Source organism: Carassius auratus, chromosome 2, assembly GCF_003368295.1.
Source record: "Carassius auratus strain Wakin chromosome 2, ASM336829v1, whole genome shotgun sequence".
NCBI classification, from domain to species: Eukaryota; Metazoa; Chordata; class Actinopteri; order Cypriniformes; family Cyprinidae; genus Carassius; species Carassius auratus.
Genome location: NC_039244.1, coordinates 20647449 through 20666176, shown reverse-complemented (window position 1 = coordinate 20666176; position 18728 = coordinate 20647449). Strand labels below are relative to the sequence as shown.

The 18728-nt window shown below is 37.5% G+C and overlaps 2 protein-coding genes across 3 annotated transcripts in view; one reads left to right on the top strand and one right to left on the bottom strand.

The window, feature by feature from the left end:
- Positions 1-617: 617 nt before the first annotated feature.
- LOC113120194 (kelch-like ECH-associated protein 1) lies at positions 618-12795 on the bottom strand. The gene is made up of 7 exons (XM_026290136.1): positions 12401-12795; positions 6623-7223; positions 5212-5568; positions 3680-4356; positions 1621-1826; positions 1273-1449; positions 618-1154 (listed from the first exon to the last, which is right to left on the bottom strand). Exons 2-7 carry the CDS (start codon positions 6830-6832, stop codon positions 979-981), a joined length of 1803 nt encoding a protein of 600 aa, XP_026145921.1. The 5' UTR covers positions 6833-7223; positions 12401-12795; the 3' UTR covers positions 618-978.
- The window catches only part of LOC113120205 (cytokine receptor-like factor 1), a 20691-nt gene continuing 13429 nt past the window's right edge, over positions 11467-18728 (top strand). Inside the window, exons 1-2 of one of the 2 annotated variants that reach the window (XM_026290143.1) lie at positions 11467-11993; positions 17623-18145. In XM_026290143.1, the coding sequence (XP_026145928.1) occupies positions 18004-18145 (142 nt within the window). In that variant the 5' untranslated portion in view covers positions 11467-11993; positions 17623-18003. Of the gene's footprint in view, positions 11994-17451; positions 18146-18728 lie in introns of those variants that run through there. The other variant, XM_026290149.1, reaches the window with a different exon arrangement.

Here is an 18728-nt window from a genome sequence, read left to right as displayed (position 1 = left end):
AGTAACGGCTTTTAAACTACTTAATTAGAAGCACCACAATTTAACTGTTGTACTGTCATCTGTTACTGATAAACAGACTTTTAGAATCTTATTTTAAAGTGCAAAGTATAGAAAATCCAAATGTGGAAGTTCTTTTTACAACACAGTGTTATGTGTATTTCTGATTGGCTAATCAAAAGTTCTACAAAGACTTGGGGTCTTCACACCCCATTGGACCAAATATAGAAAATACATCATGTAAGTAGACAAGTAGTCAAGTGCAAAGACCCCAAGTATTGAGGCTTGCCTTAGGTGCTCCCATTGCGTTTGCAAGTAGAAGTCCGTCACCTAGTGGTGAAAAGTAATCATGAGAACGCTTTATATTACACTTTATATTACACTACCCTATGAAGAATTGTAAGTATTATAACATGAAATTATCATTATACTCTTTAATTATTTAGAAGAACATTCAGCTGATTATTAAGTGTATTATAAGACTTTACAAATTAATTTCAGAATTTTTAATAGCTTATTTAATGCATTATATATCCTGGCTTCAAAGAAAATGTTACTGCAAACACTCCTGACAAACAGCAGAGTTCCTAAAGTTGTCAGAAATGAAAGCCAAACCTTCATAAGATTTCAGTGTTTTTATCAGGCGTGTACATTAAACATTAAAAATTATTATAGAACAAGTTCACAAAATGACAAGTTCAGCAGTCTGACAAAACGATTGTGTGTGCGTCTCAGTTACAGAATATTCATTTAGCCCTGATAAAGTGATCAGAGGTTCATTAGTCCAGTGATTAGCAACGCACCTCTCTTTAAATCACACACACATTCTAGTGAAGATCGATCAAAAAAAAAATTATAATTAACCTAAATTACAGGAAATTTCCTTATTGGCATCACATGCATTAAGAAGTTTGACGGAAATGCAGCACTTGCTGTCTTCAAAGTGGCACATGCTCAAAGTTCACATGTCAAACTTCGACATTACATCTCCTCCTCGTCCTCATCCTCCTCTAGCAGGATTACAGGACAGGGTTCCATGGTTACAGCAACACCCATTCCACTGCGCCCAACAGGCATATCTGTTACATACGTCCATACATTACTGTCTGGGCAGTAGTACTCCACACTAGACAAGAAACCCCCTTGATTAAATCCACCTGAAATGGAATAATATTTACATTTATGCATTTAGCAGACGCTTTCATCCAAAGCAACTTACAGTGCCTTTAAGGTATAATTTTATCAGTCGCATTCCCTTCCACCAATCCAGCTCACCTAACACATAAATCTTGCATTGGTAGACCGTGACTCCATGTGCACTGCGGCAGTGGTTCATAGAGGCCAAGGGTTCCCACACATCTCGAGTGACGTTATATCTCTCCATCGTTTTGAGCTGAGTTTGACCATCATAGCCACCCACTGCATAGAGGTAGTTCTCCATACACACCATCCCTACAAACAGAAACCAAACAACAAAAACCAGACAGCTTAGCTCAAAATCACAAGTGTTCATTTACTTAGAAAGTTTATGATTGATTCAGGTTTATTATTCCATTTATTTATTAAGCGGACACTTTTATTCCCAGAGACTCATTAATTTGATAAATGATATAGAACATTTACCGAGACCGCTCCGAACTGTGTTCATAGGTGCCACGTGCTGCCAGGTGTTGGTGTCTGGTTGATAGCGCTCAGCCGTGTTCCATCGGTTGTCCCCGTCGAATCCTCCAACCACATACAGACTTCCCCCACACGCCACGACACCGGCCCCCAGCCGGGCTACTGACATAGGGGCCACAAATGTCCAGCGGTTTGTCTCTGGGTCATACCTGTGAAAACAATAAGCAGGAAGTCCTCACAAACCAGCTGTCAAGGAATATGATTTCCAACAAACAGCAGTGAGGATGTCAACACAAAACACATTTCAATCTGCTTTTAAACGTCTCAGGCTCATGACTTCAAGAATTTGTTGGCCTTTGTTTCTAACAATGATATCTAGTGCCAAATACCAATCATAACCAATCATGTGACCAACAGAATGTCACAATAAAAGAAAAAAAGCCTTCAGCAAGAAGTTACATTTAAGCTGCCAACAATGCAATATCTCCATTTAAAATCTACTGTTACTGACCCAAGAGTTTCTGTCTCCCAGCACAACAGAGGCACATACTGAGGCTTCAATTTCACACATCTTTGAAATGATAGATGATCTATCGACGTTCATTGTTTGAATTTGTGTCTAACTCTAATTCCTAAATAGAATACACACGCCCTCTCTCTGCATTCCTGGACAGATTAACTTTCCGATTTTGAGCTGCTCACTCAGTCATAAATGATCCACAATAAGATTCACGTGGCTCTGTTATGAATCTGAACTTGTGCTCATCTACTAGAAAGCTTTTCAAAAACTCAAAGTGCATGAGGTTTATGCCACTTACATATTCTGTTTGTGGAATAAATGTATCTTGTTTTTAGGATGTCTATATATTCACACACTACCTTTTAAGGTTTTGGGGTCAGTAAGATTTTTATATATTAAAATATATTTATTCGGAAAGGATGCATCAAACTGATCATAAAGTACATAATCTTACAAAAACAAGTATATCAGAATATTAGAATGATTTCTAAATGATCATGTGCCACTGAAGAGTAATGGCTGCTGAAAATACAGCTTTCCATCAAAGGAATATTAAAATACGTATTTTAAATAATAGCGATATTTCACAATATTACTGTTTTTACTGTACTTTTGATTATTGTAAGTTCAGAGTCTTAATTTTGTTTTCCAGCCTTTGGTTATTCATGTAATTTTGCATTCTGTAACACTTTAGAAAAAATGAAAATATCCACTCATTTGTAGCAAAGTGATTTTAACCCCTTTATAAACCAGACTGATTCAACCTAATTCATTCATTTATCATTATTGGCAAGAGCATTAATCTATTAGGTTTAGAAAATGCTTCCTTATGTAAATGTTTTGATGTTCCAATAACCTGTTCAAGGTAAATATAGCAACCAACATAGTTCTTCTCACAATACTATAGAGTCCCTCCTTTCAGTAGTGACATTTAGATGCACTGTCATCCAGTACTTGACAAACAACACTGCACTTTTGTTTTGAGTCACTGATTAAACTCTATAAATACTTTAGATTTCATGCATGTCTTTTTCCCTGATCTGCCACCATGCTTATTATTTAATACATATACAATATTCAAATCAGGACACTTATTGTGCTGTGGAATGAACGTTATGAAACAGATTTGCCTGGAGCTTTTTAGTCAAGAGTGACTGCTCTGAAAAGAACTGAGCAAAATGATCTCTACATACACCCTGATAGACGGTGTTTGTTTTAAATCAAAATAAAACACTTTCTGTAACCAATGAAGGATGTATCACAAGTGTAACGTTTAACCTTTCTGCATAAGTTTTCATTTTTATCTCATACAAGAACATTTTGTGTAAATGTTCTTCTGTTGGACAGGTGTGCAACGCAGTCTTCGGTGTAATACAAACTCCTTCAACCAACGTTTAATCTGTCAGTCTGCACTGTGCTAATGTTTTGTTTCCGCTAGCGCACGTATAATAGAAAGGAAATACAGTATAAAGGGGGAAAACCCCACAGCCAAAAAGAAACAACACAAAACCTTTTCGAGTTTTCTTCCTGTCTCAGACTCACCTCTCAACGCTGTTGTGATGTGTAGAGGCATGTGAACCCCCTACGGCATAAATGCTGCCGTCAATGACCCCCACACCCACTCGGTTTCTCGGTGTGTTGAGCGGAGCCAGCTGGGTCCACTGGTTAGTCATGGGATTGTAGCAGGACAAAGATCCAGACTCTGTGTTGTTCTGCAGAGAGAGATTCCGCCCGCCGACCGTATAAAGGAGCCCGGACAACACGCACGCCCCAAGTCCACTACAAGGAGATCCCATGTCAGCTAGATTTATCCAGACATTCTTCCGTGGGTCGAAGGCATCCAGACAGTCCAGAGAGTGTTGCTTGTAACCTCCCGCTATGTAGATGAGCTGAGTCCCACGATGAGGAGCAGGCGGCAGGGGTTTTCGAAGAGTCATGTCTTGGAATATCTTGGACAAGAAGTCCTTGCAGGAGTTGGCCTTGCTGAGGATGGGGCAGGACTGCAGTTGCCTTTTGAGGAATGTGGGCGGCAGGGCATAGATGTGGACCGCGTTGAGGAGGGCATGGAAGTACTGTGCTCGGCTCTCCGCATCCCAGCGGACCCAGTCGATGCAGGCCTTGTACACCTCGGATTCGCAGAGCACCTTTAGACTGTCCTGACTGATCAGTTCCAGCAGCTGACAATGGGACAAACTGAAGAATTCTTCCTCTTTGGTTACCTGTGACAAAGAAAAGTATACATGTATATATGGGCATATGTAAATTGCAAATCCAAAAATAAATGTCAGTATAAAAGCGCGTTCACATTAATTATTGATCGGCCAGTTATTGGGGGTAAAATTATGGCATTTTGATAGGCGAAAGATTTCCAAACACAGACTTCGCAATGGGTTCAAGTGGGTCATGCAGATTTGCCACATTGTCCAACACAAGGATTTTTGTTTTTATATATTGCTACACTATTGGTTAAAGACAATTGACCTTTTTTGTCCGTAAAATGTCACTGAAAAGTGTCTAATGTGACCAAACTTTGAAAAAGAAAAAAAAAAAAAAAAAAAACATTCAATGCTAGATTTGATATGTTAATAACTGAGGAATCACAGTCTGCTAAAATGGTACACTGCTTCCATTGCTTGGGGTCATGTGGACCACTTTTACTTTGGTCTTAATCACCATCCAATTTCCTTGTATGGAAAAGAGCAGCTTGCACATTCTAAATGACATCTGTTTTTTTAGTTTAAGAACGAAGAAAGAAAATATTGCAGGTTGTAGTGACATGAAGCTGAGCATATGATGATAAAATTATATTTCTTGGGGGGAACTTTTTCTGTAATGCCGGATTCATTTGACAGCTGGATAATTTATACAAATCAATATCCATCTGCAAGACAGACCTGTGTTCCATTGACAAATCAATTAGCTACACAGTGCCATTCTCTATAGGCTTCATTCATTCAAAGACTAACTGCTGCAGGTCAATGGCTCAGTACAGTTACTCAAGAGGGCACAGCAGGTGGCAACTATCGATCGCTGCTAACTGACAATTCGGTGAACGGAGTCCACAGGGCACGCACCTCATTGAAGTGAGTGTTGATATACTCTCTTGTGCGAAGATGCAGCTCAGTGCAGCCGATCTCTTCTGCAAATCTCGAGATACCTATGACATTTGAGGGCTCCAGGTTCTTCATGAGGAAATCGCAGCACGCTTTGGCCACCTCTTCCATCTGATAGCGCATTGCCGTCAAGAGGACGTGAAGAACGCACTTCTCGCCCACTGTTATGCGGGAGGTGTAGGCAAAGTCAATGAGGCGGCTGATGACCTGAGGACACACGTCTCGCAGGGTGACCTCCGAGGCATGGCATTCCTTGAAATTACTGGTGAACATAGCTTTGAAGTAAGGACTGCAGGCAGCCAGCACCAGTTTATGCACCTGGGAAATGAAGACACTTGTTTATGACTGGCATAAAAAAAAGCAGGCAGGACACACCTGAAACTAAATCATGAGAGCTGTATGTGCTGTGTTCTCGTAATTAAAATCAAATGCTTTAACATGTACAAACATAATTCTGCACTTGTAATGAGGACAATTTATCTTTGTGCACTGTAATTTGCAGTGCCAAGGATGTACCATATAAAAAAATAAAACACGTTGGACCTGTTTCTTAAGCTAAAACCTAAAAACCTAAATGCTACACTTGAATTTAGGCATCAGAAAATTTGAATGTACAAAATGAAGAATGCACAAACATATTTTTGAAGCACATAATAAATTACATGCGTACACTCAGACCCTTTTATAGCAATAATGTGATGCTTTTGTGTAGTATTTCATTTTAAAATAATGTTTGCTTTTGTACTGTAATAGTTATTTTAAATTGTAATCATATTATACAGCATTACTGCTTTTACTGTATTTTTAAATAAATAAATACAGCCTTGGTGAGTTTGAAAAGATTTCCTTCAACAACAACAACAAAAATCTTACTAGCCTCACACTGAATGTTGTTTTATATTTTTAATAACTTTTGAGTACACTTATTCACAAATATAAGTAGTTGAATCTGTTCACACTGAACTTTAATGTGTTCTTATCCTCCCCTTATCCTCCATTACTTTCACGTAATTTTTTTTACAAAATATTTCAAAGCTGTGAGTCATGTATGAATAATTATGAGACAGTGTTTTCTCACTGGCCACACAGTATTATCAATAACTGAGATACTGATGTAGACGAAAACCGTATAGTGCATGAGGTTGACTCAAACCCAGCCAACCAAAATAAAAAACTAAAAATACTGCCTGCTAACATTGTTCTCCATTATGCATAAGTTGTTAATTGTGAGAACATTATTTCACTGCACTGTGGTTTCAATCAAAAATATTTTCTATGGCATTAATTCTTTTTTTAAACATATTACTCAAACTTGCTATTCAAGCTTACTTGGACCTTTGCACTTTTAAGAACTGACTTCCATATCTCTTACCTTAAAATCCACTATCTTGTCTTTGTAAGTCACATGAAGAACCAGGTCACAGAGCAACTCATGATGGCGGAACTCGTCCATGATTTCCATGGCTCTATAGGGATGACTTTCAACCGTGTAATCCAAGTAACCATGACCCCTCATGGAGGGCACCACGATGGCAGAGAAATCCTCATCTTTGATGGGCCTCTTCTTTCTTGGACATATCATTCTCTGAGACCTAGAATGTCACTGATATAAATAGGAAATGGAGGGCGACTGCAGTGGAACAATGTCTATATCCATCCACGTGTCATGAAGAAATACAGGCACAACTGATGATCGCTTGGGGATAGAGAGCCATGTTTCTTCTCCCTGGTTAGAAGTCCACCATACCAAATTTCTGTATCAAGCCAAGTTGGCATTTTGAAAATATCACTCTGTTTTTTCTTTTAAATCAGACAAATGTTGCTCTTTGGCTTGTACAGAAGAGGGAAAAAGTCATTTATATACTAGAGGATGTACAAACGAAGTTATCTTAACTAACAAAGTATTAAAAAGGCAATATTCTTTTCTTCCAAAAAAGTTATTGTCCTCCGAGATGGTTTGTGCTCTTTTCACCCTGTGAAAAACAGAGAAACAACTTTGAGAAATGTTTTGTTTATCCCCTCCAGTGCTGTCATTGTTTACCAAATGCATAATTGAATACAGCCAATAAGATCGAGGAAGATATCTTAGATATAAAACTAAACAAACGCTACATGGAAAAGGCGATATTACAAGGAATACAAAGGCCACATTACACAAATCCTGAAGAGACCATTTCTACTCTAATAATAAGTACAAGAAACTGTCTTTAATTACAGTCTATGTAGACAGCTGCACAGACTTGGCTGAATCATGTTTCACTTCCCTATTCCTTGACGGATGTCAAGTAGACTTAAAAAAAAAATGCCTAGCCCAACCCTTATTCACAGACGCAACATGTGATTTCCTGCATAATACTGACAATACTTTGAAAACCATGCTTGGATAGTTCTGTATCAAAAGACCTTTGTGCACACTAACATGGTTTTCGAGTGAAGGCCAAAGTCTCTGTTGGTGATCTTGATGTTGTTGTTCATCAGAAGCTAATTTTTTTCAAAGGTTATGTAACATCCCATACTTGCAGGTCATCTCTGCTGCTATTATTGCACAATACAGAGTGCCGAGGACACACTTATTTGTCTTAAAGCAGGTTTTATCACAAGACAACGCTGCCAGCCACGGCTCCTTCAGTTGTTGCCTCCATCTCTCATAAAGGCTCATTGTGTCATGCTCCCACATGCCATATAGCTAAGCCGAACTTTAAAGAGAGCATTAACGTGCTGTGCACATCAGCACCATGGCTCTGGTGGGATTAACCATTAACACACTGAGTGTCAGTTTGTTTGATAAATTATAGAACAGAACGTGACAAGCTGGAACTTTTGTCCTTGTTAACTACCACTTTGGAAAATGATGCAGTTACATGAATAGTTAATATTTGCCCACCCTCATGTTATTCGAAACACACATGCTGTGTCTGTGGAACAAATCAGTTGATATTTTTAAAGAACCATTACACAGCAGTTTCTATACATTGCTAACATGAACACTATTAGTCAGAGTGAGGAATTACTCGGATTAAGATACATTTTCAATCCTAATTTTCAATGCTACTTTGAATACTCCCTAATAAATGTGGTTTTATCTGTATCCCAACCTACAACATGAAATGTTTTATTCAAATGCATACTTGTTGTTTAACTAGTAATAAATAAATGTGATACATTCTTGAAACAATGTTTTGATGATCTAGTTGGTAAGGTATAGCATGCTTTCCTCTTCTTATCAATGTTTCCATTTTATTTTATCTATTTGTTTATTAATTTATTGTTTATCTTGTTTTTGTGTGATATTATGTTAAAACATTTTTGAAGCCTGTTTACATGAGCTCTTAACTTGACTGCGGTACTGCTCTAAGTGCATTATAAGAGTGCATGTGAACTCCAGTTCATAGAGGCCACATCTGACAAGCTCCAAAAAGAAAAAAACACATAAAAGTAGTACTGCGATTCGTGTGCAGTAATCCAAGTCTTTCGAAGCCGTATTTAGTTATTATTTACTGACATTCTTTTTTATCTAAAATTGTCTATGGCCTCTGCTCATGCATAGATAAAAAAAAAATAGCATGTGTCCACTTTACTTTGCAGTGTTTTTGTACTTTATGGAGCTTTACAGACATGGTCACATGAACTGATAAAGACTATACTTTTGTGCTCTGCAGAACAAACAAGTTGACAATGGCATGAGGTAAGTAAATAATGACAGATTTTTCAATTTGAGGTGGGCTATGCCTGTAATAAAACAAAGTCCTCACCACTCCAGGGAGAGAGAGAGAGAGAGAGAGAGAGAGAGAGAGAGAGAGAGAGAGCGCAGTTCCACTGTGTCAGCAAGAGTACAAAACCCATCTTGATAACTGCACCATGACACATCACCATTGTCCTGATAAAAGAGTGAGTCAGTTTAAGGGCACTCTGGAAAGTGTTCATGACTATGAGGAAAACTGAATCATAAAGACACTGGGTACATTGCAGGGCGGTGATCACTGACCTAGAATCAGGCTGATGGGAAATCCTTTGATCTGATAAAGTACACTGAAATCCTTGCACAATTCTCATAATCTACTAGTTAACTTAGAAAGAGTTAGATGTGCTCTCTCTCTCTCTTTCTCTGTATCTCTTTATCACACAGACACACACACACACACTTTAGGAATGTACTGCAGTGTGACTCACAGAGATGACTAATGATAGTTCAATTAGCTAAGGACTCAACAATATGAATCACCTTGTGGCCCTGGGCCAGTTTGTGAGAGTTTCGGGACAGTTGACTAAAGAGTCAGATCAGTGCTGCATTGTCATTATGTCTTATGAGGTCCTGGTCACCCAGTCTGAGGTTTATTTCACAATAACAACCAGCTAATTGTGCTTTATCCCTTAGTTCTAGTTATTACTGGTAAGTAAATAACAATAAATAAAAAGTAAACTACTGCACACATAGACAGAGGCATTACATGATTCCAGTTCGAAGCAAACGTATATGTTCCAATCAAAGTGCATTGAAGTGTTCGAGATGTGAATTTAAATTGTATTTATTTACCGAGGTATATGATGCCACATATGTCCGTGTGTGAAGACGTTGCACAGCGCAAATCTGTGAATAAATGCTCCGAAGTGAGGGAAAATTTAACAGATTTCCCCTGCTCAGGGAGTAGGGAGCAATGAACACTATAAGGACCATGTCAATGGGAACACAGTTCATGCATGGAGCTCACTTCTACCTAGCTGATTATCAAAGAGAGACGTGCAGAATATGCAGAGCTGGCGGGTGCGAGGACTGTAACAGAGATGAACACAATCGTTTCTGCATGAAGCAATGAAGCACTTTAACCCCTCAAATCAGCAGGGATACACATAATTAAAAAGGAGAATAGAATCATATAATTAAGCAATATCACACAAGCAAGAGTGCTGTTCTGAACTTCAACAATCAGTTAAGGCTGAGTGTCTTACATTTTAGACACAATCTTGCCATATACTTTGTCTATTTTTACATTGTCAATGAAATTAGTTGGGGTTAAAGCCACAGCACAATCAAGATCCGTGTAGTTTTTATGCCATAGGGTGCAAATGCAAAAATAAAACATTTAAACCATACGCACATTTAAAAAAAGAAAATTCAGTTACTTCATAAATGAGTAATTACCATTTTCTTACCTTTTTTTCTATTTTACTTTTGCAAAATTTTGACTTCAGAAATAATCATTTGAATAAATGAAATCTAAACGATTGTCTATTTTGCCAATTTTATTTCTCTTGCAATTTGCAGTGTGGGCTGTACCACTAGTGTGGGGGTTTAAAAACATTAAAGCTTTATTCATAAATGGAAATCTGTCTACATACATATATCTTCGGTGGATATACTGTATAATTATAAGCATTTTCACAGGACTGTACTTTATACTCATTTATATGCTTAGCTGCCACGGACTTTCCACAGTTTGTATCAGCTACCAGTTAGATAATCTGAGGTAATGTTTGAACTGTAAAAGCTATATTTGAAAAACATTATGTTTTTGTTTAAATCAAAGTGTAAATACACACAGAAAACACATCCTTGTGTCACGGCTGACACAGAAGAGCATACACAGTTTGCGTTCAGCGGATATTCCTCAGAATGGCACTATGGTAATGCGGAGAGACACAGAGGAGACAAATTGTTGAATAAAGTAATTATTTTTGTTTTCTTCGGATACAAAAAGTATTCTCGCCGCTTCATAACATTACGGTTAACCACTGATGGCAGATGGACCATTCTGACGATGTCTCTCATAATTTTCGAGACCATGACAGTGTAATTTACTTGGCAGTCTATGGGACAGTAACAAGCCCCCCCCCCCCCCTCTTTTTTGGAGTTGGAGTTGTGCAAGTGTTTTTGTTTGTTCCCTGCATTTCGAAGATGCTTGTTTTACAAACAAGGCCCTCTCAATGCAAAAGCCTACTGGCGCTCGTGATTCTTTAGCTCCGCCCACACGTCAAGCCTCCAGTCGCTCGTGTTTTTCCGGAAAAAACGGTACAGACTATCTTTCTCTTATAAATATAATAAAACTAAAGACTTTTTGGAGTTATGAAGGATGCAGTACTACTCTATAGGTACTCAAGATTAACATGATATTAAGTGAAAACGAGCATTTCACCCCCCCCCCCCCCTTTTGAAGTCAAACTTAAAATGTAAAAATTTTACTCAAAAGTATTTTTTTTTTCTTATCACGGAACAGGATATTATCTCTGCAAATTATTCTTTCTTAACATTTTTGTTCTTCTTTTTATGTTTTTATCAAAAGTGATTATAAGTTGTTTGGGCGTATTGACACTTAAAAAAATCATAAAATTTGCAATTTTCAGTTTCAGTCAAGTTTCATGTTTTAGTCTATATGAGAATTACAAAACCAACAACAAACAAAAGATTATCGTTTACAACAGACTGTTGTATAATGTATAAGTTTTGGTGTCAGACATAACACTACTACAGAGATGTTTGACTGCATGCAGCACGGGGCGTTAGGGACGGGTTTCTTGTACAGAGCACAGAACATAGAAACTCTGGAGTAGACCTACAATGAGTGATTACATAAAGCATTGACCGAGGGAGGGGTCGTTCCGCTCCACTAATACACGTTGTTCCACTCCGGGTTTTAGCATGAGCGTTGCTTGGTGACACCCAAAGCTTTCAACTTTGGCACGTTCGGAACAATTTTCGTTGACTAAGAAGAAATATACGAACTAACTCACCAATGTTTGTGTGAAACGTAAGTTACACGATATTTATAATTAACGTTATTGCATAATATTACACTAGCTATCATGCTAGTTTTTATTTTAATTTACCTACTGCTGAATCTGTGCAATGCTGCTACAGTAGCACTGCTCGTGTGATATTGCTTAAGGATTATAGAGAACCAAACTAACCTACTCTGTCAGTATTTTAAATTGGGGAGAAAAAAAAAAACATGAATCGCTCATTCATGATTTTAGGAACTGTGACATCACACCGTGGGCTGGCTGTCGCACCCCGATAACATTGTGCTGATCATGCAAGAATCAAAATAACATATTAGTTTAGACAATTGCCAAGCGCGCATTTTATAGAGCGTTCTGGTGTCCATCGACACAAATGTAAGGCAGTCCTCTATCTACACCCTCTAAAAGCACTCACCTTGTTTCAGGAACCGGCGACAGTTCTTCACTTACTTCCACTTACGTTACGTGCTGTCATAGGTGCTTTATATAAAGAACAATGCTGTTAAAATTCAAATAAGAGATGAATAAATGAAGAAGGGAATGTCCTCCGCACGCTTTCACGAACAGAACGTTCCAGCAGTTGGCGCGTAAAACGTCAAAGCAAAACAGAAGGGAGGGAAAAAAATCGAAAGTTTGCTGTGTGGCGAAGCTCGACTGCCTTCAAGCTGTCAACTGACTGCGATGGGAAACGCGCGCACACGCTTTCACTAACGCTAGCGCGCCCGTCAGCAGCCTTCCAAGTTCCAAACACACAGCGCAGTATGACTGTGTGAAGGAGGCTCGTGCACACTCACTAGCGCGCGTTCCCGCTGGCAGCGCTCCAAACACTGAGTGCCATTGACATCAGCATGACTGTGCAACTCCTCTGTTCAGCTGAAGGCCAGTGGGACCTATCACAGGCTGACTGACAAACCGAAAGCAAAGATATCGAGGACTGTCAGTTAATCTCATTTGTTATTTAAATATACCTCACAGATAACCCATCTCTGAATGCTTCACAGTCCAGAAAATTTGACATGTTCTTTGCCAAAAATCCTTCAAGTTGTTATGTAAGAGGCAAATAGACACCCACTGGGAAACCCTCTTCTTAATCCTAGATGAAATTTGTATATGTTTGGGCTTGTTGAGATTTTAATTGTCACTGGCTTTAGTGAGTCAGAATATAATGTGAGTGGCATTCCACAATAATGAACAAGCTAATCCACATTTCAAACAGGGGAACTTCAGCCTCATATTTGCCCCTTCAAACATAGCCATTAACAGTGTTGACACAAAGCTATATACAGATATAGAATATCAGATTTTATGGATTTCTGGAAGATAGCAAATCATTTTACTGTAAGGATTCCTTCAAGGCCGGATCGTGGTTCTTGTTGGGTTACACCCAGGTCTTTGACCTTAGCGGCATTTGTGAGGATTCTTTTACTGATTCTTGCCTTGTCATGATCTTAAGGAAGTTATTGAAGCGCAAACATTGTTTTCCATGTAAAACAGTGTTTTCCACCTAGAGCTTGAGGTGCAAGAGCAAATATGTTCCAACAAAGGACAGCAAAGTTTAATGTTACAAAGATCAGGTGCATATGCAAAGCGTTTTCTTAAGGCAGTGTTTGCACTGAATTAGTCATTCTTAGTTCTGCAGAAGCATTTAAAACATTGAATCAATTAGCATTTATTGATAATGGTAATTATGATATGATAATAATCTACTCATTTTTAACACAACACCTATCAATGCTTACTATGCACACTTTGGTATACAGTAAAACACTGTAAGTCGCTTTGGATAAAAGTGTCTGCTAAATGCATAAATTAAATTAAATTAAATTTTTAAATTTAGAACTGTTTAGAACCACAATCAAATATCATTATTTGCCTTTTGAGGACAGGTGCAATTGTTATTTAGTGTTCTTTCTTATTGAAAAAGAAGATAATGGACTTTGTCCTTTGTATAATATGCAAACTGCTTCTTTGCAATGTGTGCAGGTCATCAGGTGTGCTCTTTCACTTATACAGTGCCAAGAGAATAAAAAAGCGCACAGTGACACAGCAGAACATGAGACTGACTAATGCACAACCTGCATGCACAACTTTTTTTTTTAAAGACACCCGCTCTCCACATTATGCGACCCTCCCTACTTGTTTCTTATTTGATATTTTTTATTATTTGAAACACCCTGAGTTTGATTGCTTCATAGATTATTTTGTATTTTGTATCAAAATAATTTCCATATTGATTAGTTAGCACAAAAAAGAGTAACCAAATGAAACTCTTTTAATTTTTTAGCAATTGAAAATGTGCTTAACAACATGTTAGTTTTTTATATGCAGTTAAGATGATTTGGATAGCCTCACAACTTTAGAGATTGTATTACCAGTTGTTGTAAAATTCTCATTTCTATAATCCTCAATCCTGAAAATAATTCTCAAGTTGAATTAAATACATTGTGTTTGTGCTCCCTCTAATGGTTGTTTTTGAATGACACCCAGCTCAGTTGCCTAGATTTAATTTTATTGTGCACTCCGACTAGTGGTTTTTGTATCTGTTGTTATACTTTCAGATAGCTGATTGTAATATTTATAGAAAGTGCAGAATAAAAGCTTTGAGTATCATTGTGTCTAATTAAAAATCTTAACAGCATCAGAACAATTAGAGCATGAAAAAGACCACTGAATTGTTTATATTTATGTATTATTATTCCGACTTCCATACATATATGTTCATATTAGTATGCATTGACTTTAAAATCTCATTTTAATTTAGGGGCATGTTTAGATATTTAGGAATTTGAGTCGTGAATTTGAATCGAACAGTACATTTTCCAAATATTTTCATTTTCTGAAAGATTATATAGCACAGATATGATATACACATGCCAGGAAATATTGCAAGATTTGCTTAACTAAGAGAATAGAGGAAGTAAGTACAGCATTTGGGGAATGAATAAAGAATTGGCAAAGGAAGAGAATGAATGGTGTAATATACATTCTCAACCCATTGTTCGATTGTCGATGCATTTCACCCAGCACATTGAATCCAGATGGAAAGAGTAGAAAGAGCAAGTTAACAACTCTAAGACTCTTGGGAATTTTGGCTTCACATTTGCAAGATCTTGCCATCACCGAGTGTATGGTTGATATACTGTACATCTGTCATGCATTATTGGGAGGGATGCCAAAGGTGCTTCTCTGGCTTTAGAAATATGTCAGGGGTATCCTTCAGAAACGATGATCTGATTTATATTTCTTTGACTTTTCATTCCATGTTAATTCACAATTATCCATTATTTAAAGAAATAATGCATTGTAACATACATTACAATATAAACAAAGCTTAACTGAATCTGGAAATGCTTTGACCCTACTTCAAACAAACATTTTCTCCCAATCAGTGGGGATTGTATTGCTGGGGTCAGTGACTGTCTCTGTGTATTAAGAGGAAATTGCTTGATTTACAGTGATTTCAGCACATGTTTCGCAGAACTGGATCCTCTCCCAGCTTTCCAGACATTTTTGAGAGGGTTTCTGTGTCGGCCAAGTTGATTGGACATAAAATGCTGAGGTGTGTTGGACTAAGGTTTAATCCCCTTTGGGTAATCATCATTATATTACTGCATGTCCAATTTGGGTTCCTTGGAGTGCTTCAAAAATAGCAGCCAATACTTTCACACTCGGCTTGAATGCTCGGAGTCCAAGCCTCCATCCCGAAGAGAATTCCCCCTGAAATCTTTATGGTGGGATAATTTGTTCCACATGCCAGAGCTCACCCACTAAATCACAGGGTCCTGGTAATCAATGCTTCCCTGTCTCATTATGGTGTGTTGTGCTGTCTCAGAGCAGGCTTCTGGAGGATAAATGTCCTCTTAGATACAGACAATTCCTTGAAGTCTAAGTCATGTTCTGGATAGGCATCACCTAGCTGAGTATGTGTCCAATCAGATGCGGTCAGTGAATTGGCCGAGAGATTTACGTTGTAATTCATTTGCTGAGAGGAAGTTCTTGTTTGCTTTTCTGTTTCTAACTATCTTTGTTGTTCTGTCTCCAAAGCAGAACTCTTTCAACACATCACTCAGATACCGTAATACTGGAGGAACTCCTTTCCTTCCTCTCCTCTAGTTGATCTGCATAGCTAATGTTTTGGATTATTTTCCCATCTTTTAGGATTTAGCGAAAAGTATAATCATTCTCGCCCGTTCAAGTTGATCCAAAGTTATTTAATGGACTGGATTATATTCCTAAAGACTCAAAGATCTGAGGCAGATGATAGTAAGACCATTTCCTCTGAAATCTGGAGCTTATTTCTGTGTAAAATGACCACGCATGTCAGTTCCTACAGTCGTTTGTTTCCCAGGAACAGCTACTTCATTCACAAATAATTATACCTTGTTAATCCGTTTGTACGGCTTTCATTAATCTAAAGCCTGCTGAGGTTGTTGTGATTACAACATCTTGATTTGTAAATGTAAATTTCCAGAGGTGCGCTATTTATGATAACGTTCTTAAGAATGCATTGACTCAGACATGATACATATGCATGAGTAAATTGTTTAGAAGTGTAGAATATATTTAGGAACAAGGTGTTTAGAAGTGCAGACCGGCTGTTTAGAAGACATATGCATGAAAGTATAGAATGAAGGCAGAATTAATGAATGTGCTCTCCCTTCCCTTGAGGGCTCTGTGAGATGAATGGCCTTTGTCCCCATTCATTGATTTTGGATGACATCCCTCTTGTTATAGCACTGTATGGTGATAACTGGAAAGAAAGTCTACTAACTCATTTACGAGACAGAACCAGCGAGGAACTAACGGTAAACCGGGTATTAACAAGTTTTTTTGTACAACAGATAAAGTGCTGCTCTGTGGCTTGCTGACCCACAGGCGAACTGACTGTCATGGTTATTGTTTCAAATTATATTTTCTCACTGAGTGGGTGACTCAATGACTAGGACCACGTCTCCAACTGCTCATAACCACCATTAGTCAAACATTAGTCATGACAACTTTGAGGTGTTGGTATTGAACTGATCATTTTTCATTGATTTAAACTTTTTACAGAAAAATAAATAAATAAATAATAAAAAGTGTTAAGCTTTTCATGTTTTTGGAAATCTATTGTCTTGTATTTTTATTTTATTTTAAATAATTCTATTTAATGCAAATTATTTTATTTTTGCAGTATGAGATGTTTTTTTTTTAATTCTGACTTACTGTCAATATAATTCTTTCTCTGCATAATTGTATATAATTATAGGTTAATTACATTCATACCTAATCTATTTTTATATTATAATAAATATAAATATTTCCATAATTTTTATCACACCTTTTTCATATCAAAACAATTGGCAAAATGCTATACAATATAATCAAAATAACATTTTCTTTTTATATTGCATAGAAAATTTGGAATACAGAAGAGAATACATTATTATTAGAGTCACATTATCTCCCTTTATTTCATTCTGTTCAAATATAATAATATGTATAAGAGGCATGTCAGAGATAAGGGGTACAGAAGGTGATTTAAGTTGCTACTTCTTCCAATCCGTTGTCAAAGAATCTAACTGCTCAGCCTTAAATGACTGTCCATAATAAGGCTAAAGGTAAGATTTCCCATTAAGAGATTCTCCTGGCCCACAGGTAGGCCAAAACTTCGGGATTCACCAGGAAACAGATATTACACTGTTCTAGATTCAAGACCTGCTCGAGACAAGAGGAGGGCACAGACAGAAGGAAGGGAGGAATAAAACGAAAGAGGCAAAAATGACTTGGAACTATGTGGGTAGACATGGGAGGAGCTTGCAAAGTATAAACTTGGATGTTTCCTAGCAGTGGAGATCCTCAGCACGGTAAACGATGCCAAAAGTAAATGAAGAGGACGAATGCACCCTGACATCAACTGAACATTTGACGGATATTCTTTAAAGTTCAGTCTTCTGGAACATCCGCGAGACGCCAGCAGCTCAGGAACTGACGCTGGGATCAACTCTTCTGCTGCACTGGAGCTGGACTCGGTGTGGCATGCGTGGATCAAATAGGCTATTCCTGCATAGTCCAAATACACTCTCTTGTACTAAAAGAAAGAAAGCGAACTTATTTCGTAAGATGATCTGGTTACTGTTTTTGCTCCACTGTGCTGCCGGCGTGTTGTCGTCTTCCACCCGTGAGTACATTTATAGCCCTCTCTGTATGTGTGTGTCTGTGTGTTACATGTGTTCTTACGTACCTTCTTCATCGAATGAGGTTTGTTTCAGAACTTGACGCGCTCAGCAGGCTATTGAATTTAAATTAGTAAATAGAATAGGTAAAAAGTTAAAACTCTTATACGATGTAAATTAAGTTATTTACAGTGATAATGAAACAAAATCATCTAAGTCAATTTTTAACTATACAGCATCTGCAAAACAGACTATTTTTGTATATAGGTCAATAACGTGCCATGTTCTTGTAATGTTTATGGACTGGTATTTTTTTTTTTTTTTACAGCAATATAATGGTTCTCATTTTTGCCTAAAGAAAAGATCTGTTTTTATAAACAAATATAATATATTTTATTAATAATCTTTACACCTAGTTATGATGGTTTAGATTGATCTTCTCTGTGATATAATTAATTTTTTTATGATTTTGTTGGCACATTAAAAATGAAATTGGATATTTACATGTTGGTTACCCTGGACCTTAATCTGGTGGTTAGGGTTTTCCAACATTTTAAGAAAAAATGTCTTTCTTTTATTAGTCTACAT

Coding starts and splice junctions, on each gene's coding strand:
- LOC113120194 (XM_026290136.1), bottom strand. CDS start 6,832: ATGATATGTCCAAGAAAGAAGAGGCCCATCAAAGATGAGGATTTCTCT. Junction 4,357..5,211: donor TCAACACTCACTTCAATGAG/GTGCGTGCCCTG, acceptor TCTTTGTCACAG/GTAACCAAAGAGGAAGAATT. Junction 1,155..1,272: donor ATGCAAGATTTATGTGTTAG/GTGAGCTGGATT, acceptor ATTCCATTTCAG/GTGGATTTAATCAAGGGGGT.